Here is a 25,045-nt window from a genome sequence, read left to right as displayed (position 1 = left end):
GGCCGCGCGGCGCCGCGGGTGCTGCGCTGCCCGGCGGCGGCGGCCCGGGCCCTATTTCAGGGCCGCGCCCGCGGAGGGGCGGCCCCGGCGGCGTCACATCCTCACGCGGCGGGGCGGGGCCGCATGGCGCGGGACGGGCGGAGGCGCGGGCTCGCTCCGCCCGCGCCCGGCTGGGCCGAAACCGGCGACTTCTTACCCCTGCGCGTGGGTACCGCGGGGCGCGGCCAGCCCCGCCGGACGCCGGCGTGGGCCACTCGTTCCCTCCGGCCACCGGTGAGCGGCCGGCGCGGCCAGCAGCCCCCCGGCACTAGCTACAAAAAGCACCCGACAAGCCCCTGGGTCGGTCAGAGGGTCACGCCGGTGCGCTCGCTGCTCTTGGGCTGAGCGAGAGGTGGCCTTTCCTGGCCCGAGCGACGGCGAAGGGGTGCGCTTCCTCCTCTTGTGCCCTGGGCCTGCATCATCTGCGGCGCGGTGACAGAGGGAGACGAGGAAGCTCCCGGGGCAGCGGCCACATGTGAACGCCCAACTTCGGAGGCAGAAGTGAAACCAAAACATCCTTAAATCCAAAGACTGCCTCTGTGTGCACAGGCACTTCGGGCGCATTTCAGATATGTTTAGTTTTTCAAGGAGTATTTGTTATCTAGTGGCTGTGCCAATCGCACCACTACTTGTTTTTGCTTTATCTGCAGCCCTAGGAAGCCAGCCCTCCCTTAACTCGTGGCCAAAAGCTGTATTTTCAGGAATGCTGGCAAGAGAAACCAATGCTATTTTCCTCTCCCCTCCCCGGATTTCACAGAAAGCAGGGAGCAGAGGAGCTGGACTCTAGAGCTGCCTTCTCCCTTCCACCTGGAGCAGCCACCCTATTCCAAAGAGGGAACAGTTTGTGTAAGAAACGGCCCCACGTAGAGCATATTCCTGTCAAGACTTGCTATCTGTGCGCTTCGTGACACAATTTCTGCTTAATGAGACTCAGCGATCAGGCAGCTGGATTGTGGCTGCTAGCCCCATCTAAAAGTGAACTCTGCAGCTACAGTGCAGCAATACAGCTACGGCTTCGTGGCTAAACTGACTGCAGAGAGATCATTTGGGAAAGTGAAGCACCTTTGTTCAGGATTAAAAACAAACACGTAATTGCATTGCAGAACTCAACGCCGGATGATGCCAGAACTATACGTGGTCTCAGAACAGAGTTAAGAGGCAAGTGCACTGAGGTGGTCCCATGACAAGTCTAAGCCCCCCCATCTTCTGCACTGGGAAGTAAGGGGGGGGGAATAACACATGAAGGGTACGCAGAAGGAACGAATGTTCACAGTCCCAGTTGCACAGCAGCTACATAGTGCTCAGGTTAGCAGCCCTGGAATGGCAAAAATAAGAAAAATTCTTTCAAAGATGGCAAACAAATCAAAATGCATTTACATTTCTGATTAATTTCTGCAACTCTTCACTACCTTTCCATCAAACTACCATAACATTCATGTATGCTTGTAGACACGCATACACACATGCGAGGCCGTGATTAACTTCACAGCACACACTGGCTCTTACAGATTCTCAAATCAAGTCAGAAAAGCCTTCTACACAATCTCATCCTGTCCCAGAAAATACTACACCACATGCTTAATTCTCATCAGCCTCAGTGGGATTCACAGCAGTGCTTACTTTGCTCAAAAGGGAAAGGATTATTCATATTTAATCACATGCAGATTGCAAGCCATCTCAACCTGACCTCCAAGAAGCTGCTAGCAACACTTGTCAGCAGAAACCCTGAAGGAGAAGAGCATCTAAGGAAGATAAGCAACCCCTGAAATACTAGAGGCTGCAAAAGGTGCATTTTAAAGCCCATAACTGACTTACATGAAAGTAAAGACTTGACTGGACTTGCATGGTCAAGAGCATCTCCTGGGAAATGGGTGGTCTAAGCACAACAGAGCAGCTACCCTTACAGACAGGATATGAAGTCCTCTCCCTTACTGCTGTCACTTCAGGAATTTTCAAGGAAAAACAACCCTTTGACCATATGAACCCATTTCCCAGGTGGTGTCTGGTGCTTCTTTCAGCTGCCATAGAAAGATATGAGAATTGTGAAATACAGTCAGGTGCTACTGCAGCCTGTACAGCACATGACATGACATCCCTTCAGGCCCCAATGATCAGAATTAAAAAGAGAACTACTGAAGATGCAAGCAACTTCCATGTTTTGTGGTGGTGTTTTTTTAAACACAAACACCAACTGCAGACTGAGCTTTCTGGATCCTACAAAGCACAGAAACACTGACCTCACTTGACCAGTTCCAACTTACCCCTCCCTTTCTCCTCCCCAAAATTATTATTATTTTTTTTAAATTAGTACAGCTTGATGCACCCAGCAGCACACCATGGTTTCAGAGACCATAAATAGTCAATATTTAATAAATATTTAATATTTATTTATTTAATTAATAAATTAGTCAATATAGGGCAGATAACTTCCTATTATATGCCCTTGAATCAGAGAATGTCTTCATTTCACTGAACAGCTATTTTACCTGAATTGTTACAACTCATCAACTACTACAAACCTTTCTATGCATTATTGATCCACATCACTTGGGGTCTTACAGTAAAATAAGAAAACTCATTTCCTCTCAGGTTCCCTGACAAGAACAAATGATGCCTTTCTGTATAACAGATCCTGCACATAACTGGCTTCAAGCAGAATTGACTGTATCAATGATCTGAGTCAACATTTCCCCAGCTTTCAAGTGTATGCAGCAGGAACTACTGTGACTGTAAGAAAGATGATGCTATTTCAAAACAACTTGCATGATTCCCACTTGAGCACACATGCAAAAACAGCTTCTGTTGATACTCAAGGTTATTCACTGAGATTACCAGGACTGTGCCTCTGAAGAGCCCAACAAAAGTCCCTGTTACATTAACATTTGAGTGGGCCCAACTCATCTCCAAAGATGAGTGAAATTCATCTACTGCATACAGCATTTACAGGTTATCATTCTGTTGCCAGACCAGTCACGCTTCCCTCACAACATGATATGTTACTGAAAAAAACTACTCCAGCTGACAAACCTTGTTAGCCATTTACCCTAGATGAGACCATTCCCCCACCCTCTAACTGAAAAAAAAAAAAAAATCTTCCAAAAGGAAAGCAATTAAAAGATTTACTAACCACCCCTTCCTACCCAAACCCACTCCTAGCTTCCCAGCCGGATAACCAACACTTTAGGAATTTGTGCTCTACATAATATTGGAGACCTCATCGCTGTGGAAAAGAACATAGCAGATGACTTTGTAATTCTTTCCTTTCATAACCACTAGGGGGAAAAGGAGAAATAGATTTTTAGATGAAGATATTTTAAAGTCTTGAATAAAAACACAGCAGACAAAAAAAATTCTCCTTGAGTCATTGAACCACGCAGGAGAAGGCACGACTGAATAAACTCAGAATTTGACACAGAATTTTTAAATTCTGACATATAAAAGCAAGACAAGACTTATTCTTCCCTGACTGTATTTCAAATTCATACCAACTTAATACTTAAAAGCTGGCAACTTCACAGTCTGTTTTAGCTTGGAAGAAAACAGATGGATTTTGCTACCTTCCTGAAAGATTTCAAAGGCTCCAGACTGAAAAATCTATACTGAAACACGTACCTAAGCTAACAATTTTGCAGCATTTTATTAGCAAAATATGAGTCAGGATCTGTCATTACCTTTGGAAAGATGCCCACAGAAAGCACATAGTATTGAAAAACAAGAAAGCTATACTGGCAAACTCACTCTTTGAAGGCTGAATGCTTTCTGAAATAAGAGATGTAGCAGAATAAAAGTCTCCAGATCCATTAAGCTGGACTGGTACAGGTTGCTATAGCAAGCGTTAATTTACTCAGCAAAACACAACCTAATTACCAGTGTCACAAAGCACTCTGGTGGTGTTAAGAATTTCCCAGCCTTATGTTCCATAGCATTTTATCACAAATTCAAGATGTCACGATTTGACTTTGTGGGAGCAAATGAGATTGAAGCAGTCTTGGGCTACTCTGTAAAGCAAAAAAAGAAATACAGTCAGCTTGGAAAAAAAGTGACAAGCCAAACCATTTGCAGCAGAACAGGAAGGACCCAGAAAGACTGAAAGAAGTTCTACAGATGAGAAACGCACCCCGTCACTAGGTAGTACACACACTTTCTAAACTGCTTGTTATGGGAACCTGGTACATGCAGTGCTACTTGTTCCACGACCTGAAAAAAATTGAGGCTAGAAATTTTGCAGTACAAATTGGATCCACTGTCATGCTGGTTTAACCGCACCAAGAGTTTCTCAGTGGCCAAGTTCTAGCCTGCCAATTAAAGTGTCACACATTGAAGCATAAACATTAACTATACAGCTGTTGAACAGTCAGCTTTACCCAAGTATATCATATGTGCCCAAGTACAAAAGTTATCCATGCTCATCTAAGTGGACATCAGACAACAAAGGATTTGTTTGTCGACTTGAGAGTTCAAAAAACAGAAGACATCTTTTATGTTTCTGAGGAAGTGTTGCTGGTTTTGCTAGGGAAAAAAAGTCATTACTTATTTCATGCAGCCTTATTAAGGGATCCATGTTATGCTCTAAGTGCCACCTCTCAGCATTGCAGTTGCTAAAAAAAAAGCTATTCAATCAAAATTAAGTTTTGGACCTTACAGCTACTACTAGTCTTTACTGTATCATTCCCATAATTTGTACTAACTTGAATAGGCTTCATCTGCCTATAATTTTGTTCTTTAAAGAGAAAAGTTACTTAGGAACATTTTCTTCTGCTATGCTACTGTTTAACTATAGAGCCCTAAAAAGGGGGTAAGGGGAACAGAAGTCTTTTAAAGTACCACCACATTATGTAGCCCATAAGAAACAGAACTTACCCCAGTGATGCATTCCCCCTGAGTTTAATTCCTCACAAGTTTATGGGTCTGGCTTATCTGGCGCAGAGCAGACAGCAGCAGACTCGACCAGGCATTCTGCTTCTAGCAGCAGCTTTGTTAGACATTCTCCCTTCCCTACTCTTTCACTTGTTGTTTGTACCAAAAGCAGCCAGAAACCTTTAGAGATGCAAGGGAGCAAAGGATAGTGTAAGGTGCTCAAGTGCTAGCACAGAGCAGCTGAATGCAGGTTGGAATTTTATGCCAAGAGCACATGTCCTTGCAGTCATTTGTGGAGAGATCAGTTTCCACCGAGCTCACAAGACATTAAAGCAGCTGGACAACAATGCTTGTTGTCTCTGACACCAGATCTGTAGTTGCCAAAAGCTTGCCAGATTGGGGAAAAATCCCCTAAGGTCTGACAAATAGCAAAAGCTATTACAGAAGGAAATCTATACCATTCCTCAGAGGCAAAGCATGAGTCAGTAAAAGCCTGCATATAGGTTCAAGCAAGTTACTAGTTGACAGTATCATAAGCCCAGAAGTTAATGTCTAGATGTGACACACTGCACTGTGTTCCACATGAACAAATCATTCCACACAATGCACTAGTCTCATCTCACTGAAGTAGTGGGAATTGGCAAGAATCTTAGTTTTAAAGGAGGCTTCCTGCAAAACAATCTTATCCAGGTTTTTAAAAACTTGATGAACATTACAACTTCATAAACTGGATTAAGTCCTCCACTTAGCCCCCTAAAAGAGAGGTTATTTCCTGCTGAGGATTTAACTGTTAAAGAAACAGTGAAGTACCCTGGTATGCAAGAACTTGTTCCACATTTGAGGTACAGCCACACTGTAATGGCAGGGAGTATATGTTTCTGGATGCATTTTAGAATGCAAGATCGCAACATTTATAAAAGCCATTACACTTAACAAGAGCTTAAGATACCAGGAGAGCAACTAAAGCAAAGCTGTTGGCTCTGATGAATAGTCTTGCTTTCCTTGAGAACTGTCATTCCTGACATTAGAACCCTAGACTGAAGCTATTAAGGATACTCAGGCTAGCTCAATTCTCTACAGGTCATGAGCTGTTCCAGTATTTAGTCTAGTTTACTGTATTTCACCATCAGCTTGCACTTTGTTGCTATGAAGTCACAGTAAATTTTCAAGTTGAGAGGAAGGAAACTCCCATAATCATACTAATACTAGAGCTGGTCTTCAGTTCCTAGAGCAAGTTTTTAGTTCTAGCTGCCTCACCCAAATTCCTTTTGACTCACAAGGAACTAGTTACAAAATATAAGTATCATGCATGTAAGTACCAAGTACCATGCACCGTAAGTACCAGCATGCTACCTGGCTAATTCCTGCTAGGAATAAGTCTGGACAGAGTGCAGATTTGCTTGAACCCATTAGCTGCTCAGTATTTCAAGCTGAGCCCTTGAGTGCTGATCAGTACAAAACTGAGGTTAGTATGTTACACCAACACTTGGAGCACACCGGCCTGTATCAGGAAGGTGGACACTACATCTCTTTGACTATGCTTTGGCACAATTCTAAATAGTATATCTCCCTTGGTCACTGCACTGTGATAGCAGTGGCAGTCTCTACTGGTTGGCATTTAAAGATGTTTTGCCCTGTTCAAGTAGAATTCAGTATGAGAAGGTGTAGCTTACTACTACTGCTATGTATTTTATTGGAGAAGACACTAACTGCAGCATCTCCCCAAGCACAGGACCAAGGCTTTTCCAGTCCTGTGAATGAAGTCACATAAGCATGTGACTGCCTTCTGCAGCACAACCTCCACACGTGACAGTGTGCTGATGTGTCCAGTGAAGAGACTGCAACTCCCTTTAAGTTAATTGCTAGGCCATCCACATTAGGTGCTTTGGCACAAAGGTTTCCCTTTTCCTGCCTGGCATCCTTAGTTGTCAGATTAAGAAACCTGATGCTATTAGTGGTAGTGTATTACTACTAACCAGTCCCCACCCCCAAGATATTAAGACTAGAACCACACAGTGGATACTGCAGTTTTACATTTATAGTTGGACTTTTATAATATTCAAGATTAGCACAAGATTCATAACCATAAATTATACATTGTTATCTAAGTACATAAAACGTTAATGATACATGTATTTGAAGAGTGGCACAAAGTAATAATACATCCCTGTTGGCATTCTCAAAGAAAGAGGTGGGTGATGGACACGCTGTTGATACTACTGCAGCATAGCAGAACTGAGCCACCACACCCTGTCAAATTCAGGTGGTGCTGACTCTGCCCACCAGACAGAGTCAGAACATGGTGTGGCAGGAAGCCAATGCCAGAATCAGTTAAAGGTGCAAATAAAAAGTCAGGAGTATGGCCCTCCCTACTGCCTCAATATTTTAGCAGTGTGTCCCCCTCCCCAACCCTGACACTGTGCTCTTGCATCTCTAGTACTTTGGCAGCCCATGCACACTCCTACATTCACTTGCCACACATAGCTGAGGTTTCCTTTAGTACCATTTAATGTCAACAAGTAACATGCTCTCTTGTTAAACAAAAAGGATCTGGGAAATGTTTGCTCTCTGGCATGAGAAGATTTATTTTCTCCAAGTCTCAGATCTACTCCAGAAAATATAGAACAGACTCCAATAGCATTGAACCCCAACAGCATTATTGTCCAGAAAAGGAAACTTTCCCAATATGTCTCTAAATATTCAGAGCACAAATATTAGAAAGCCCATTTTCTTTTGCACATAAGACTGCAAATAGAATGGGGTAGTCAGATGTACATGAGCTTTCAACAATTCATTATTAACGAGATGCTTCACTGAGTTGTTAACAACCCTGCTACTTCAGTAGCTTCAGCTAAAGCTTTAACAACTTGGTGCCAGGCAATTTCCCAGCTGCCTTCCATGGGCTTTGAAGAAAAATATGCTCTCTTCCCCCTGGCCTCAAGCAGTTATTGCTATATGAGTTAGTGAAATAGTGCCTTAACTTCAGACAAGAGCCTCACAATGTCATTAACAAAAGCTGCCTTTCAGAGGTTGAAATGTAACCGGACAATAATCAATAAATAACAGTAACAGGCATCCTGTTGAAGTCTCCTCACTTGAGCCAGGCAGCAAGTGTGTTCCACCAACAGAAGGTCATCTCTGCCTTTAGGACCATTGTACACTTCTTGGAGAAGTTAAAAAGGGATGGGAAGGAAGAGAACAGAGACAGTGGTCTGTCAGAGAGCTAGTTACATATTGAAACCATAAACAGGCGGCTGGGTGAATCCTGGTGCTGTGTATCCATATGGGAAGTTTGCCTGGGGAGGTACTGCACTGGGGCCTGCTGTTAGCATCAACTGCTGGCCTAGAACAGCATGAGAAAAAACAAAGTTAGTTTAAGAACCCAAGCTTCCCTAATGCTACCTGTACTATGGGACAAGATTATGAGGCTTTATCTAAAAATCAGCCACTGTGCAAGCATATGCTAGCAAGCCACACTATTATTCAACATGCACCACAGACTGGGCACTAGGCCACCTGCTCTTGCTACTAGAAAGCTACAAAAGCAAGGCAGGACTCAGATGGAAGACGAGTATCAACTGATCTTGAGGGCATGATAAACATGGCTTGTTTTGAAGAGAACACACTGAAAGCCAAACAAACTGATACTATTTACACCATGCATGGTCCAAACTGAAAAGTAAAGCAATTCAAGAAATAGTTAGGTCTGTTAGGTCCCACAGTCTGGAGAGTGCTGCAAAAGGTGTGAATGCATCTTGACAGATTTGTCTTTATCACTAGAAGCACACATGCCTCATGCATATGTTAAACTCAGGTTAACATTCACATCAGAGTGAACTAGTCACATCCTTCCCTTACCAGCCACTTCTAGGTGCTTGTTAACAGAATGCCTCTTCAGAAGGGCTTCTAAAATAGCAGCACAATTTGACACAGCCATGTTTTTTTGGCTGCACTTGTCTTAAAGTGGGTGAGCTAGAAAGCCAGTCTGCCTTTCTACTTGGAAGAGCAGAAAGCAGACATTTCTCAGACAGGAATAACAAGAGGGATTAGCATGGTAAGTTATTCCTGGGGTTGTGCACACCTTGGTGTCCTCTGTCCTGTTACCATACTGAAGTTCCTAAGCTAGAGTTCTGGCCATATAAGAGGAGCAATACTTTAGTTGAAGAGTAGAAGTACTGTAAGAGTGAGATGTCACTTCCAACAACTTACGCAATTCATGTAGCAGAGACAATTTTACTATCTAGTTGAAACCAGTTTACTTGGACTGGAGGTAGTCATTTACATTACCTCCACAAACAGAAACCAGAATGACAATAAGTAATCAATTAAAAAATCAAGTCTTTCACCTACCAAATACTATTGGAGTGGGTTCAGTTACTTGTTCCTCTTCTTTTCTTAGGCTTTCAGAAGCATCAAGTTTATCCACCTACATTGAAGCGAATAGGGAGATGCATGAAGGTCTTGTCTAGGAACTGCACCATCATGTGAGGCTTTCCATGCCTGGTACCTTAGCTATCAAGTGTTCCTCTTGTTAGTCCAAGTTGGAGACTACAAAAGTCTGTGTGTTCCCAGGCAGCTATGTTGTAAACCTGCCCTCCCAACCACATTAGGTTTATTGCAATGAACAATAGCTGTCAAATGCAGCTGAGAAAGATCACCATTACCTTCAAGCGAAACACTTTTGGGGGGTCTATTGTAGTCACTGTTAACTATGACCCAGAAAGCAAGCCATCAGATTGCAGTTCCAAGGATCATATCAAATGGGCCTGATCTACATTGTTATCTATTAACCTGCAAGCCCTCTTCTATTCAATGAGAGCACCCAGATATTTGCAAATATTCAAGATCAAACTTTATGGATTTGATCTAGGACTACAGCCTAACCTAGGCTGCACGGTACTGGTTTAACTGTATTAGTAGTCACATAGAGACTCCTTTCAGAAGCAGCTCTAGAACCATCATGGAAAGTGGTCTAGTAGGATCAGCTTTATACAGATCCCAGTATTGTGCCAAATAAAGCTCTGTTCCTGCAAAACTCATTTGTGGGAGTACCTTAGTAATGCAGGAGCCCTGAACACAGCTTTGAATGGGGGAGGGTGTAATCTGAGAAAGCAACAGTACCTTCCTTCTTTTAGGTTTAGCAAGCTCTATCTTCCATAAGAGAACCATTGAGACTTAGACTGAAGACTGCATGGCATAAAAATCATACAGCTTCACATCCAGATACAGGCAGTACTAACACCCTGGGCAAACCTACATTTAGCCCAATGCTTTAATTTTCAGCTGCTCCTCATCCTCCTTTCCCACTCCAAGAATCATATCTGGTGTGAAAACTGCTGCAACAGCAGTCTATTATACTTTAGATATGTTATCTAGATCTGGTGTTTAACAGTTTCCTGGACTCTGTGAAGTTTGCAACTCTAATAACTTGAGTGGCAGTAGGTCTTTCACTAGTTCATTTACAGTTGTCAGCCTAACCGCTCTTCAGGATAACACTAAATATTGACGTTATAAACACTATCCATATTACTATGGATCGAGGCAATTGAGAGCTACCAGTTGCAAACTAGTTATACCACTCTACTTAGGACCTGGGAATCCCACTCTTGGATTAGACTTTCCTCTTTAGTCCCCCATGAAGCATTAAGGAACTTTGAACAGAAGTGCAGTTACTCCCTCTGTTGGAGAAACAGCAAGCATGCTGAGCAGATACCCTGAAGAAGGGACAAGAGCAGCTCTCCAGGAAAGCCTAAACATCTGTTTGATTTACTGCCTAGAAGTGAAGTTGTTCAAAAGGTTTCCAAATGAGTGTTACCTTAATTTGTGCCTGGCCCTTTCTGGGACATAGGCTATTCTGTACTTTAACACCTTTTTATGCATAGACGAAAGGTAAGTTCTAGAAGACATACACACCTCATTGATAAACTGGTCTTTTCTTTTGTACTTCTGTAGTTAGTTACATGACAATTTTAGACATAGCACATTTATAAAGCCCATTCTCTAATTCCATGTTTTGCAGTTAATTCAAACTAAATTAGTTCCACTGTAAACCACTTTCACCATGCAGATTTTCTTTCTGGCAAGTTATCCCGTATTTAGTACATGTGATTACTTGTAAATCCAACCAGCAGTTTAAAAACCATGATCTTAGACCTAAACCTCAGGTGAACTTGTGTGGCAAGTTTCTCCTCAGTGGAATATGAGGAGGAGGAAGAGTTTAAGATATGTGCAAGTACTTTCATTACACTAACAGGCAAGAAGCTTTATGCTACTCTTCAGACTCACCATGCCCAAAATATTGCACATTTCAGTAAATTTACAGCATAACAAGCAATTTGGACTTAGAATACAGCCTGTTAGGCAGCAACTGCTTTTGTTTACTTATGAACAACATCCTCCCTGCCACAAGATCTGTAATGTAGTGAACAGAAGCCCAAACACTCAAATCCTCCTCAATCACATGCTTCTGTTTCCCATGAAGAGGATCAGAGTCTGGTTGGATTTTCAAGTTGCTTGTGAATAGTTATCCTTTTAGCATTAGAAAGTGAACAGGAAATGAGTTAGAGCTAAATTACACTGCTCTTCTGGCAGAAGCTACAGCTAGATTCCTGTAAAAGAATCCTAGGATATTGAGGGACACAAATGAACACAAAGAGTTTGAAATCAGAGTGTCACCTTATAGAACAGCCCATCAACCTGCAAGAAAATTCAGAGTTTAATGAATACTTAACATGACTGATTAGAGGCAACCTGAAGCAGTCACTTTTAGATTACTCACTTTAATGAAGCGCTTTACTGTGATGTCCTATGCAACCCTAGAGCCTTTTAAGGAAGAATCTTAGCTTATCATCTTAGAGCTGTTTGAGACAAGCATTTCAGGACCACACAGGATCAGAATGTCCCTTCTCTCAATTGAGGACTAGCTATTGGTATCAGTACTGTACAGCCAGACTACACATCTAAAATTCTGTTTTCCTTTTAAAACAATTCTTCAGCAGCCTACTCCTATGGCTGATGCAGGAATAGCATGTACTATTATTGACTCAAAAGCTATTTGCTCCGTAACAAGAAAACAGAGTACTTTCATAGTTACACAAAGTAAAGAGTGATACAGGTTGTCCTCACCAGGTTTTCAGCTTCATCAACTATAGAGCTGCTTTAAAAAGAACAGTCGCTTACGTCCACTGTTAAAAGCAAGAGTTTAACTAGACCTCTTTCAAGTCCCAATGCATCTGTAAGTTTTGCTATCTAGCCTGAAGCTATTACACCCACAGAACTTCATAGAAGACTTAATCTATGAGGAACAACAATATTCCAAATACATGCAAAGAGCTTTGGTTTGCATAAATGCTAATTATCCAGCAAACTAGAAGTCTTAACTCTTTAGCCTACGCAATACTCACTTTGGTAAGGTACTCTCTCATCACTTGGATGAAATAAGGCATTGCAAAGTCCATGATGTTATGCCTCCATGCCAACTCAAGGACTACATCTGGGTGCAGCAAGTCATAACATGTGAAAAGGCAGGCTGCAAAGCACTCCTGCTTGCCTTCTTCCAGAAACCACTGAAGCAGCTTCTCTGCTAGTTCTGCATCTTTGGACTCTGCAGCATACTGCATAGCATCCTACAGAAAAGAACAACAGTTAGGTTTGACCCTTGCCTGTCAGCATCTTGCTCTACACCTTATGTGCCAAGCTACAGTACATAAACACAGATAAGTGCTCTTATTTTGAGGCAACCCAGATATTTGTATTATTATCCAACAGGCTTTCCTTAAGTACTTGAAGTAGCCTGATGAGATTTCGCTTAGTTTTGTAGTGGAGAAGAGAAACATCTTTCTGCTGCTAGATATCAATGATCACCCAGAGCAGAAGAGATTATTGCATAAACTGCTTGCTATGCAGCAAAAAAGAAGACTATTTGCTAGCTCTTCTACAGAGTAGTCAAAAACTGGCCCACGTGAACTCAGTATAGGCTTGGAGGACTATACCATTGTAATCATGTTTCACCTGTACCCTTACAAGAGCATAAGTCTTCAGTTCTATGGGGGATGTTCCATACCAATACAGAAAACTGTACAGAAGCCATTGATTCAGACAGATTTCAGAGTACAGGATAACATTATGAAATTAGATTTAAGATATGCATTTGAAATTGCAAACACTTCTGCTCCAAGAGTCTTTCCTTAAACTTCAAGTAAAGGGCTAAGACTAATTAGAACTTCAGATCTGAAACTAAAGACATTCAGTATCCAGGAGATCTGTGCTTCATAGCTCAGGCTTCTTTTTGATAGAGAGAAAGGCTGCATTAACTCACCTTATACAGACGGTCTTTCTTGCATAGCTCCACACTCTGTTTCCAGCGGTTATTACCCTTATACAAATATGCTGCAATACGCCTAAATTCAATTAGTTCATGCTTCTCCAGACGCTGAGCCAACGTTATGTTATCAAAGTTGTCATAGGCATCAATGGAAGCTCTCAAACCCTGTTTGAGAGAGAACTGTTGTTATACAAGCTTCCAGATGGGTGTAGGTGAAGACTACAGTAGCAAGTTATCTAAGCATGGCACACAAGTGTTTAGATTCTGCCCACTGGACATTGATGCTATGGCTATAGCTTCTTTACCCTGAATATTTTAAGTGTCTCTCCAAAAAGATGATATTTAACAAAGCAAGATGCTGACTTGGTCATACTAACTTCACTTGACAGAAGAGAAAAGCTAATTACCTTTAGAAGACAAAGCAATGTCTTCCAAATAGCAGCCAATGAGGCTGGAAGCAAATCTGTTTACAGAAGTATTGTCCAGTAGAGTACACACCTGATACTGACCTTTGAGAAATCTGTTGTTCCAAGAGAAATAACTGGCATCTGCTTCATTCACAAATCACCAGTGTCCCAAGACTCCTGCCCACAAAGGGTCTGATGATTCCACCCCTGTTACCACTGCACTGCAGAAGTTCTCTTCCACTCAGGGGAATTACTCTGTGTCAGCTGGGGAACAACCAAACTATGGCCTCTTTTTTGTCAGAGAAAGAGGAGCACCCCTCAGGCCTAGCAGTCTATTTTGTGTAGCTCACCTGGTAATCTTCCTCCTCTGTTAAAAGGTTGTTTAGAGCTTCATTAACTCCTTTGTTGTTGTGGTTCTGGACTGAACGCAAATAAGGCTTTACTAGAAGTAGCTGATTAACCTGGAATTAAGAAGTTTCCAATACGAGATTAAGTATACCAATTCTGACACTTCATACCGATACATTCATGTACTTTCTGAAGGGTTATTGATTACATGATTAGTTTAACTTTTGTACAGATTTCATTAGCCTAATAACTGTGTGATTATGTTTAACAGCCTACTGTCATAGTTCTTAGGCTATACTTGCCTCAATGCTAACCAAGAGGCCTCATGAAGTCAAAACAAAGAGGAGTTAAGAGCAAGGACCGAGAAATTAATGAGTAGAGAAGATATCTTAACCTTTGGAACAGAAACATCCTAGCAGGAGTGCTCAAACAAGGATGATAAAGAATCGGTTGGCTGTACAACAGAAAGGGCAAACATCCAAGGAGAAGAAGCTATCCTCAGGAGACCTGTGACCATAAGGGAAAAAGGAGTAGGGGGCTAACTCCCTAAACGACCATCCAAGACCCCTGCACATGCGTAGTGTAGTTTTGCAATGCCAGCATTATGTAAGTGTAGTAGATCGGTAGGGAGGTGGAGATTTCTTGGAAAATGCATGAACATTCATGTCTTTTAAGATACATAAAGGATGAACTTTTGTTTCAGGGTATGCACATTAGGTGGAGCAATCCCCCATGCACCCAGCGCCACAATAAAGAATGCCTGCCTTCTAAAACTTCAAAGTAAGTGTTAGAGGGTTTTCTTGCCGACTTTTTCTGTAAGAATACTCCTGAAGCAGGTTCCCACTTGTTATTAAAAGAGTTTGTGCTTACTGTCAGGGCCCTTCAAACAAAACATCTGGTATTGCTAGAAGTAAAATAAAAACGGCCTCCTAGGCCAATTATGCTAACTCCTCCAGTGTTTCTCAGATCAAGACAGGATTGGGCTGCTTCTCAGGCCTTTATACTGGAGGCAAAGCCACCTGCTAGATGTCAACCCTTTTTCCAGCCAGAGACTAGCATGCCTTAACTTCAACACAAGAATTTCTTATTCATCTACCATCTCCCAAACTCACCTTTGAGAAAAAATTTACTGTCCTGGTATGATCCAATCGTGGAGATAATACAAGCAGGAGGTCATTGATCAGCAGAGGTTTGTAGTCTAAGTAGAACTGCAAGGCTTTGTAGTACAGCTCTACATTGGCCACCTGCATGGTTAGACACTAGTTAGTACTCCAAACACAAGTAAGCCTATGCTGCTTAGTTTGGATCACTTAACTTAGCACAAAGTTTATTTGACTCTTAAATAAAAGCTCAAGTTTCTTTCTAGAGGCCAGAAGTGTTCAATCTTATGACTACTTCTTGTGCCACCTGCTTCCAGATAGTGAAGTCACAAGCTACCAGGGGTAGTACAAACTAATTCTAACCCATCGACAGTTAGATCCTGGCACAAGCAGCCCACTAGAGTTAATGTGACCATTTGTTGAACTCCTAAAGCCAGTAAAGGCTGTAGCTTTAACCAGTCTAAGTTGTTGCCTTGAAACCCGTAAGACCAATAAGAATGTGTCCAGTCTCAAATCCTGTCTAAACTATTAATCAATTCACACTATTGCTGCATTCATGGGACTGCCCACCCCAATTCTCACACGAGACAGCTGGAAACATTTGCAGAGCTCTTTCAAGAGCTGTTACAGCCTCAGACTAAGACAGCAGTCAGCTCAAAGGTATTAAGGAGGTTAGGCCTCTTGCTTGTGACTTATGATCCAAGCAGTCTCTGAAAACATTCTGTCCTAGCTGCTGCCACTCAAGAGAATGTGCTGCACAGCAGAAAACAAAAGGTATAAGATGAGATTAATTCTTGTGCTAAACTGATTGGAAGCTCTTTTAAGTATAGCAGGAAAACTGAGCAGTAGCTTAAGTAAACTCATTTTCTAAACAGCAATTCTGTTATCCCTTTTTGCCTCTGTTCTGAAAGACTTTCAGGACTTTGATGCAGTTAACTAGTTACTTACCTTGGCGATTATGTCTTTAAACTGCCCTTCTTTCCAGGCATCAGTGGGATGATTCATCATAGTAATTATTGCATTGTCATACTCCTCATACTTGTCATAGAGGAATACAAGTTCTGCCCACAAATGAGCCTGTTCTGCAGCTCTGAGCACCTGATAAAACAACAACAACAAAAAAATCAGTCAGTTTGATTCACTGACAACTTCCCACCTTCACTTGCAGCGCAGCTACCTTACTGCATACCTTTGGAATATTAACTCTAGACCAGAAGAGCTCCAGATGTTCCCTCATTTTCTGAGGCTTGAATTTGGAGTATAAGATGGCAAGTTCAGTAAACATTCCCATGTGAGCACGCTCTAAGCCCAAAGCAGCTTCCAAAAGGGCAATCAGTTCTTCAAAGTAGCCACGATCCTAGATGGTAGGAAAATAAGGATTAGTTGCAAATTCATGACCAACTGGCACATAAAGCTTGCTAAAATGCATTATTTACTTAAATTCAGCATGCTTTGCTTTCCTCTCCAAACTGAGTGTGCTTAGATTTGTAAGACAGGATTCAAATGAAGCAATAGAATTGTAAAAGGGCAGTGAAAACTATCACCTTTCCATTTACTACAGGGAAAAAAAAGCATGCAGCTATTGGGAAACGGAGAAAGAATGAATTTAAAGATCATCCCCACAGGGTATCAGGGTTTATCTGTAACCACTTTACTAGCAGATACAAGTATGCTATCTAAAGTCTTCTAGGATACTAGCAGTGATCTAACCTGGTAGTAACTGATCAGCTCTTCAAGTTCATCAGCATGGATGACTATGTGTAAGCCACAGATCTGTGCCAAGCGGAATTCTTTTCCATCTACACAGGCAAAGCATACCTGTAACGAGTTAATAAATAGTCAGTTAACGGAATACAGCAATGCTTATTTATTGTCCTTAAAGGGAAATTAGCAAAACTTTACCAAATTTGAGGGTTAGGTACAGTTCCAAATAGGTATTTCCATAACGTTTGCTCTAGAATTAACATGTTTGCCATTCATTTTACACTGTTTTGAAATTAAGCTTTATTATCTTGGGCAAGACAACAGCTTATAAAGCTACAAACGTACTCTGTAGCCAGAAACAGTTAGCAAGCCACCATCAGAACTGTAGATAGTTAGGAGTTAACTCCTCTTTAACTCCCACATTAGAGCGAGAGCAGAGGAGTCCAATTACGCTCTAAAGCGACATACTCAGAAGCAACAATAGAGTACATTCTGCAGATTATTAAAAAACATGAGTTTAAGTTACCTCCTTCCAAGTCCTTGTGCTGTTGGCTTTGCGACCACTGTCCACTGCTGCCTGATACTCTCCAAGGTGCACCAAAGTAGATGCCAGGCGAGCAAAGTTAGATACGTTGTTATAGAGTAGTTTTGCCGCTTCATACATCCCCTCTTCATAACAGCGATCACCAACCTGGATTAAGAGTCCAACAAGGTAACAGCAAGAATCAGGAGTCAGCTAAGCAGCAAGTCATACATGGGAACTGTGGATCAAGACATACCTGCTGTATATGGGCATTATTAGGGCCACTAATAAACTCCTCCAGTTCTGACAGACGATTAGTTTTTGCTAAAGCAAAAATAAGTTCCGTCTCTACATAAGACTCTCTAGCCTTCTTCCTGGCCATCTGTAAGAACTTGACTAGGTCCTCCCAATTATCTTGAAAAGAGAACAGATATTTAAGATCCTCTATTTAGTCATTCTGTATCACTCACCTTGCCCACCTTTGGAACAGTTTTCACTAGTAGTCTCAAGGACCTTCTCCACCACAATATTAAGCCATTTGCATCAGAGTTAAGGAATTCCCTGCTAAACATCGAGTCACCTTCACGGAAGGTTGAACTTCTTGCAACTATTCTACAACCCAGTCTGCAAGCAATTCTGCCACATACAGCTAAATAAATATATTATACTTGGCTGTATTTTACATAACAGTCCAAATTATCTCCACAGGAAGGTCTACCTTCAGTGTAGCAACACAAGCTTGTTGACAAGAATCTCACTAAACATCGACTCATGCATTCCATGTACTGACTGCTCCCATTTCCTCTCAAACAGAATTCTTAAGTCTCAAGAATCCCTGCTACTTGATGTCAATGCAATAACCCAGCTCATACCCAAGCAATCTTAAGTTTGAGGATGCTTTGCCTTACCATTTCTATTTGCTGCTTGAACAACTTCCATGTAGGCAGATGGATCATCTGCCTTTATATAAGAGTCAATAGCTTCTTTCACCAAGTCCTTCTGGAGCTGTGCTCTGGCTAGCTGGCTCCATACTGCTGGTTCATTACATCTCTCTGCGAATTCATAAGCACGATCTAAGTTGCCAATGTGCTCAATCAGCACCTGTTTGAAATTAAGTTGCAAGTTAAAAAGCAAAGCTTTAGAACATTATCCTTTTTAAGGGAACTCCTCCTTCAAGTGCATATGCTGTTCTGTGTAAATTAACTGCTTTTGAAACAGCCTTTTCTGTCCAGTGAAGTACAGGCAGTGAGAGCAAGACTCATGTTGCTATTGTTTCTCCTACGCCTTACAGAAATCAGTAATGCCTAGTAACATTGCCTAAAGACAACACCTAGTAACATTAACCTCTTCCGCACCTTTCAGGTATGAACAACCAAGGGAGCCACACTGAAACAAAGGCAGCACACACCCCCCAGTGTATAGTGCAACACCCCAACATTTTTGATTACTTTGAGCAGATCAGTCTCCAAAGTTATTATTCTGACTTTGCTTTGCTATTCTTTGCACATAATCTCACTTCCCCCTGCAACTTGGTATGAGCGCTGTAGTCTTAAGTCTCAGTGATTTAAGTGACAATTACTCCTTGAGAATCCACACAACAGTACACTTCCCATCCTCTCCATTACTAGCATTCTATACCTCCATGCAGGAACCACACCTCACCTGAACTGCTGAAGTATTAACATCAAATTTTCTGAATATAGCAAAGGCTTCTTCATATAGCTCATTACTGATGGCAATATTCGCAATATCTGGGGCATCATAGTTATCCAGCCGATTGATGTATTCCATCACACGAGTGCGGTCGGCCTTAATGGCAGTCAGGATCAGCAGATTCTGGAGATTCCTTTGGTTAACAGAAGGCAGAGGCTTTAAGCAAGTGTTACCGTGCACTGCTTATGTGACATGCATTGTACATGCAAAACCCACACCCACTTGCTGTCACTAGCAACAAACTTTCATTCCCAGATTGAGAAACACTGGTATTTGCCTTCAAAAAGAAATTGCTTACCAATATCAGTGTTCTTTTCTCAACACATTACTGCAAACTGCATAGTGTGAACTAGCTCTGTTCTTAAAGCGCAGGGCATTCTTAAATGTGTATAATTGGGTGAAAAAGCAGAATTTAAAGTGATTAGGTCCCGCAACCAAGAGGCCCACCAATAACTTGGGTCACTTCACAAGGCACTGAATAGGCTAAACTCGTGGACAAAGCTGTCCTCTTACCTGTGTTCACTGAATACAGAGTTATCCAAGACAATTTTTTCCAATAACTCAATCAGTTCATTAGGCAGGTCAGCAGTCATGAAAGCTTTCACAGTTACAGAAACCTCCTCTGGATCCTGTGTCTCTGATAAAGCTGTTTGGACAACCTGGATTTGAAGGCAGGAGAGTATTAAGTCTTCTCCCCAAATGAGATTTGTAGTTTACTGGAATAGATTGGCAAATTAAGGCTTCAGAACTTTAAGAGTATTTTGTCACAGACAGCAAGAAAGAGCTACTTCTATACTGGATATAGCTATTAAAGTCACACCTTGGGTCTGCACAGGGAGCAAATTCACTAGAGGTAGATCACTCCACAAGACAGACATAATATCTTAGTGGAGACTAAATTTTTTGACCGCGAAGGTCAGAGTTAATATCTGCCACTCAGACACCTACAAATTTCTGTATGGTTGAGATGGGGCCTCAAGGGACCTTGTGGGGCATGACAGCTACTTTAACGCTCCATAATGTTTCCAAAACATCCTGAGGTGTCCTCATACTGAAAGCTTAGCCTTTGTGCTGTACCTGGTCAATAAGCTGCCGCCTGAATGGGTTGTTTTCTTCCAGAACATTTGCCCAGAGTTCAGGGTCCTTCCTGCGTACCAGATAGCGAGCCTCACTCTTAAACAGTGAGTTCTCATTGCAGACCTGAAGGAGAATTTACAGATATTGGCATTATGTTAAGGGTTAGTATGATACATAGTTAGTTTAGCTAACTATGAAGCAGACAGTCTAGAAGACTGACTAGAACTAATTGCTGACCAATGCTAATGCCACAGACAAGTTCTTACCCAACCTCTGATCTGGAAGGCTCATGGAGAAGGTCTCCAGCAGAATTTCTATAGCTTCTCTTGGTTTTTGCCCGACACACAAATACTGTGACAGTGGCTTCACAGTAACTATTTGCATCTGAAGTGAAGACCTGCAGAAGCCTGAAGAACTTAAGTTTTAAATCTAGAAAGGGAGCCACTTGCCTGGGCAGTGTTAAGTAGTGAACTGAGGAAGGGCACTGGTGTTTAAAGCTAGAAATAGGTTATGTATTTGGTGTCATTAGCTTTACACTAGAAGTGTTCAAAAGTAGGAAGTGGCTTGGACTCCCCAGTTAAAATGTGATGGGTATAGAGTAAATGTGAGATCTCCTATAGAAGTGCAGCAAGAGTTATGATCCTTTTAGTACCACTAGCTTAATTTTCCAATTAGAAGACTAGAAACCTGAAGGGCCTATTCCATCTTCTACCAACAGGTTGTGTCTTGTTAGTATCCAAATTAGCTCTTGGAATCTCAAATACTTTGCTGTGAGCAAATTAGTAGGAGCACAATTTTACTTTACATTGTACATCTATTAGTTGCAGTAGTTGAGTCCTCTTCTGGGAGGGAACAATGTCTCAAGAATAGTTCTTACAGAGGAAGATCTCTTCTCCATAACCAGAAACACCTGCTTAGAACATCAGTTCAAGGAAGAAACTGGTACTGACAGGTTTTTATGGTTAAAATCAGAATGTTAAAGCTTATCCTAGCTAAAGTTTCCTAGCAAACCAACTCAGAGCCACCTTCATATTCTGAAATAGAAAAGCCAAATGTAGCCAGCTTTTTTTTTTTTTATTACCACTACAGAGGAGGTATTACTCCAAAAATCACTGCTTCAGGCTGGAAAGTCATCTACTTTCAGCAGCAAGCCTAGATTATAACACCATTCTAACACTCAAAGGGTAGGCCCTGCCAGGGAACAACATTTACTTCTTTTGAAACAGGGCAAAACAAGCTAGTTCTTAGCCCTACACAGCTGACATTCTTCGCATATAGTAGTTTGGAGGTGCAGGTAGGAGGAGTGTGTTTTCCTTCTCAGCCACCAAACACTACAATCTGGCATTAAGCTTTGGTGTTCAGTTTGAGACAAGGACATGTTTGGAGAACCCTGTGAATTTCACTTGCCCTTGAACTTCCAAGGGAGGTTCTAGGAATCAACAAGCTTAAGACAGGAGAGGAATGCTATCTGAATAAGTCCTTGCAGTTTGATTGTCAACATTTATATTCCTCACTTCTAGTTAATTATCGGAGCAACTCTAAGTGTCAACCACAACAAGGAAAAATTACAAACTCCCTTGTAGTTTCAGGGAAGCTTTTCCTCCTGCTGTAGAGACAGACTAGATGACAGCTTGCCCCTTCTGCTGATCAAGTGCTCAAGGCTCAAAAAAAAAAATCAAGTAACTGTCCTGGTTTAACAGTCTGCATATTCATTAGCTGGGCCCAGTAAGCAATTTAATTTTGAGCAGAATCAGTGGATGAAAGACATGAACAGCACCTTGAAGCTGCAGAGTTATATAACTTTAATTCAGATATATAGCATAAGAATTCTTCTCATCAGCATAAAGTTACTATCTCCATACAGGAGAATCCTGCCTAACTCAACTCCTGAGTGAGACTACAAGACAGGATTCTGCAAGTGTTAGACAACTAGCCAACCAGGCTTCCGCTTCAGGCAAAAAGGAGTTCTTTAATATGTTTATAAATGCAGTTTTGCTAACCTTTATGAGTTCCAGATCACATTGCCCCCTCTCATAAGCAACACAGGCCAGATGAGGGTCTCTCTTTTCACAATATTTGCCAACTACACGGCTGTCATAGTAAGGATTCTCACGAAGGAACCGCTCTGGATTATTATTACTGTCAATGTAGATTTTGGCCAAGGCATTATGAGTCGCAGGTTCTTCACAGCCTTCATGAATCCTTGATTCAAGCCACGGCAACAGCAACTTAAGCCTTTGAAGAAGCAAACATTTTAGGTTCATAAGTCAGACTGAGGTATGCTTGACAGCTATCCATTAATACCTGGCCTTCCCTTCAAGCAAGTCTGCTGGTCAGACTTAAAAGCAGACTCAGATCAGCCAGTTATTTTTAATGAGTCTTAAATGATTGGAGGACAGATCTGCAGCTTAACATCAGGGAGGTTGCAGATGCCACTGGTTTTGCAATCTTTCCTTTCAAGTCCTGTTGTATTAGCTGGCTTTTCACACTTAAAGCCATTTGTTCATTTTACAGGTAACTACAAACTAATTATACAAGCTGCTGTGTGCCTACAAGACTGTCAAGACATTTTATCCAGATTTACTCCAAAGGCACATCCCATGATTAGCTGTACAGGAACTTAAGCATTCAAAAGCCACGTTTTTCACCATGCAGTGCTGTCACAACACTCCTATATGGCCCAAATAATCAAGAGACTGACTAGCAAATCTAAGCTGCTTTTCTATAAAGCAGCAGAAAGCAGTATTAGTATTGTATCAGTCAAAATTGCCTCATTCATTTTGGGCATATACCAGGGTCAGGAAAGCCCAACACTGGTGTCTACAAATGCATTTTCATTACCGATTTCTTTTTTCCACTTCAGCCACCAGCTCATCTGTTGAGAACTGGCCTCTAACCACCATGATCAAGTTCTTGATGACATCTTCAGAACAATCCACATCAAGAAGCCCTCCAACCACTGCTGGTATACGGCTAGGATTCACCTAGAATATGCCACCATCATTGAAATTAGTTATTAGCTTTACTAATAACCCACCCCCAGTCTTCCACATGGGGAAATTCTAGTCAACAATTTAAACTATGCTTTAGAGCAGTGAATTTTAAGGTACTAACACATTAGTATATACATTCCAGGAAAAACTACTTCTAGGTTTGTAAGACAAAAGCTTATTGAACAGCCTCTGCACTAGAAGTGTGAGCACAAAAGACATAACAGATTCTGCTTTAATCTACCAAAAAGTTAAGTTCCTTCTACGGAAAGAAAGGGCAAGAGCTTAAAACTGGATTCTCCTTACCTTCTGTACATAGATCTCTATATACTTCTGCAAGTTATTGCGGTATAAGTAGAGCACCAGGTCATGAACAAAGTCAAATCGATCACAGACAATGATCAGAGGAAGCTGGTCTGTGAGCTTTGCCTCCTATATTTTGTGCAAAAAAAAAAAAGAAGCAACCACCATTTGTTGAAGTGTTTTCAAAGCAGGAAAGTCTGACCAGGTCCCCTTAGCACTAGAAGGGCCAATATATTCAAATTTAAGACTGCCAAGCAGACAATTGACTTCAAAAGCAAGTTATCCACTATAAATACCAGGTGGCCAGTCTACCAGTTGAGATTTAAGTTTAGGCTTCACGAAGTGCCACATTATGCCTTCATCTCTGGCTTCAAAAATGACAATCAATTCACATATCAACTCAGAAGACAGTTGCTGGACCAAGAACTTAGTAACGCAAAATGAAGTGGCATATCAAATCCCACTTTACCAGCCACAAAGCATGCAAACTGTTGTAGTACAGGTTGACTCCAGTTTTAATAAGCTTTGTCTAGCCAATATCCCTGATAAAGCTCCTGCTGAATACTTCAGCATAGTCTTGCTTTCTGCCAACCTGGATTCACCTATTGTCAAGTGACAACACATTCATGAGTTCTGTAAAAGTTACATCACACAAGCTAGTTTTAAATGAATTGTGAATTTGGGCTTGTTTTTCCAGAGATAGCCTAGAAGGACTTATTATATGCCTGGAATAGGACGAGATTCCTATTCCAGCTACACAGTAGACTACTCACAGCCATGCCAGCTAAACCTTGAGTTGGTATTTCCCTCTATTAGAAGGCTGTAGCTCTGCAGCTAAGCAAAACTTACAGAGGACTGCTCAATCCATTGGACAGAATATTTACCTTCAGGAAGTTCTTCACTCGTTCTGGGTTATAGCAGTTACTTTCACGGCAGATTCTTTCAACTTCCTTTATCTGACCAGTTTTGCAAGCTGCCTGAATGTATTTGAAGTGAACGTCTGGATCCTGGCTGAAGTTTACAATGGAACCCAAAAAATAGAACAGTCCTAGAAAGAGTCACATGTTTTTAACATAGTTAGAAGGGTAAGTGAAGCAAGTACAGATTGTTACAGGCTTCAGCTTGTGACTTAGTTCAACACTTCCAAGAGTAGCTTTCATTTGATTACAGGAAAAAAATCAGAAGGATTTTCTCCCCTCTTTCAGGTTTCATCTTTCTTTCTGATCTTTATTCAAAAGGGTTAAGAAACTTTCTGGAACAAAGCTATCCCTAGAACTCACTGTGATGAGCTCACTCTGATAAATGCATCCAAAGGTCCAGCCATGCGACAAGTACCTCTCCCACAAAAAGCTACAATCCTTACTACCTGCTTCAATCAAGTACTGCTTCTAAAGTTGCTTCCCTCTAATACTGTACCTTCATAGCTTTTGAAAGATTCAAAAAGCTCCACAAGTGACTGGGTACCAAGCTGCTCATGGTATTTAGAAGCAACTTGCACACAGAGCTGTAGGTTTTGCCTAATGTTTGCTGACAACATGGCACGCAAACACTCCACAGAGTCTTCAACTGAGAGAGAGCCAAAGAAGTTCACAAGCCACTGTAAAGAGAAAGAAATGTTACTCCATAACTTATACAGGATTTGACTGACTTCTAAAATGTGG

At 41.6% G+C, this 25,045-nt stretch overlaps 1 protein-coding gene across 1 annotated transcript in view; it reads right to left on the bottom strand.

Annotated features, from left to right (window-relative positions):
• Positions 1 to 8,123: 8,123 nt before the first annotated feature.
• Positions 8,124 to 25,045, bottom strand: part of CLTCL1 (clathrin heavy chain like 1) — a gene marked incomplete at both ends in the record, with an annotated part of 36,293 nt that continues 19,371 nt past the window's right edge. Inside the window, 20 exons of the mRNA XM_082007781.1 lie at positions 8,124 to 8,239; positions 9,247 to 9,322; positions 12,300 to 12,521; positions 13,214 to 13,384; positions 13,977 to 14,087; positions 15,087 to 15,218; positions 16,023 to 16,172; positions 16,264 to 16,431; positions 16,785 to 16,892; positions 17,305 to 17,469; positions 17,558 to 17,715; positions 18,210 to 18,402; positions 18,964 to 19,147; positions 19,528 to 19,673; positions 20,092 to 20,214; positions 22,092 to 22,326; positions 22,933 to 23,075; positions 23,388 to 23,513; positions 24,269 to 24,432; positions 24,801 to 24,981. Coding sequence (XP_081863907.1) covers positions 8,124 to 8,239; positions 9,247 to 9,322; positions 12,300 to 12,521; positions 13,214 to 13,384; positions 13,977 to 14,087; positions 15,087 to 15,218; positions 16,023 to 16,172; positions 16,264 to 16,431; positions 16,785 to 16,892; positions 17,305 to 17,469; positions 17,558 to 17,715; positions 18,210 to 18,402; positions 18,964 to 19,147; positions 19,528 to 19,673; positions 20,092 to 20,214; positions 22,092 to 22,326; positions 22,933 to 23,075; positions 23,388 to 23,513; positions 24,269 to 24,432; positions 24,801 to 24,981 — 3,072 coding nt within the window. The remainder of the gene's footprint in view (positions 8,240 to 9,246; positions 9,323 to 12,299; positions 12,522 to 13,213; positions 13,385 to 13,976; positions 14,088 to 15,086; positions 15,219 to 16,022; positions 16,173 to 16,263; positions 16,432 to 16,784; positions 16,893 to 17,304; positions 17,470 to 17,557; positions 17,716 to 18,209; positions 18,403 to 18,963; positions 19,148 to 19,527; positions 19,674 to 20,091; positions 20,215 to 22,091; positions 22,327 to 22,932; positions 23,076 to 23,387; positions 23,514 to 24,268; positions 24,433 to 24,800; positions 24,982 to 25,045) is intronic.

The sequence above is a fragment of the Phaethon aethereus genome (genome assembly GCF_964289735.1).
Source record: "Phaethon aethereus genome assembly, chromosome: 17".
Classification (NCBI taxonomy): Eukaryota; Metazoa; Chordata; class Aves; order Phaethontiformes; family Phaethontidae; genus Phaethon; species Phaethon aethereus.
Note: the sequence above shows the minus strand (reverse complement) of the source record. Positions and strands in the feature narration are given on the sequence as shown.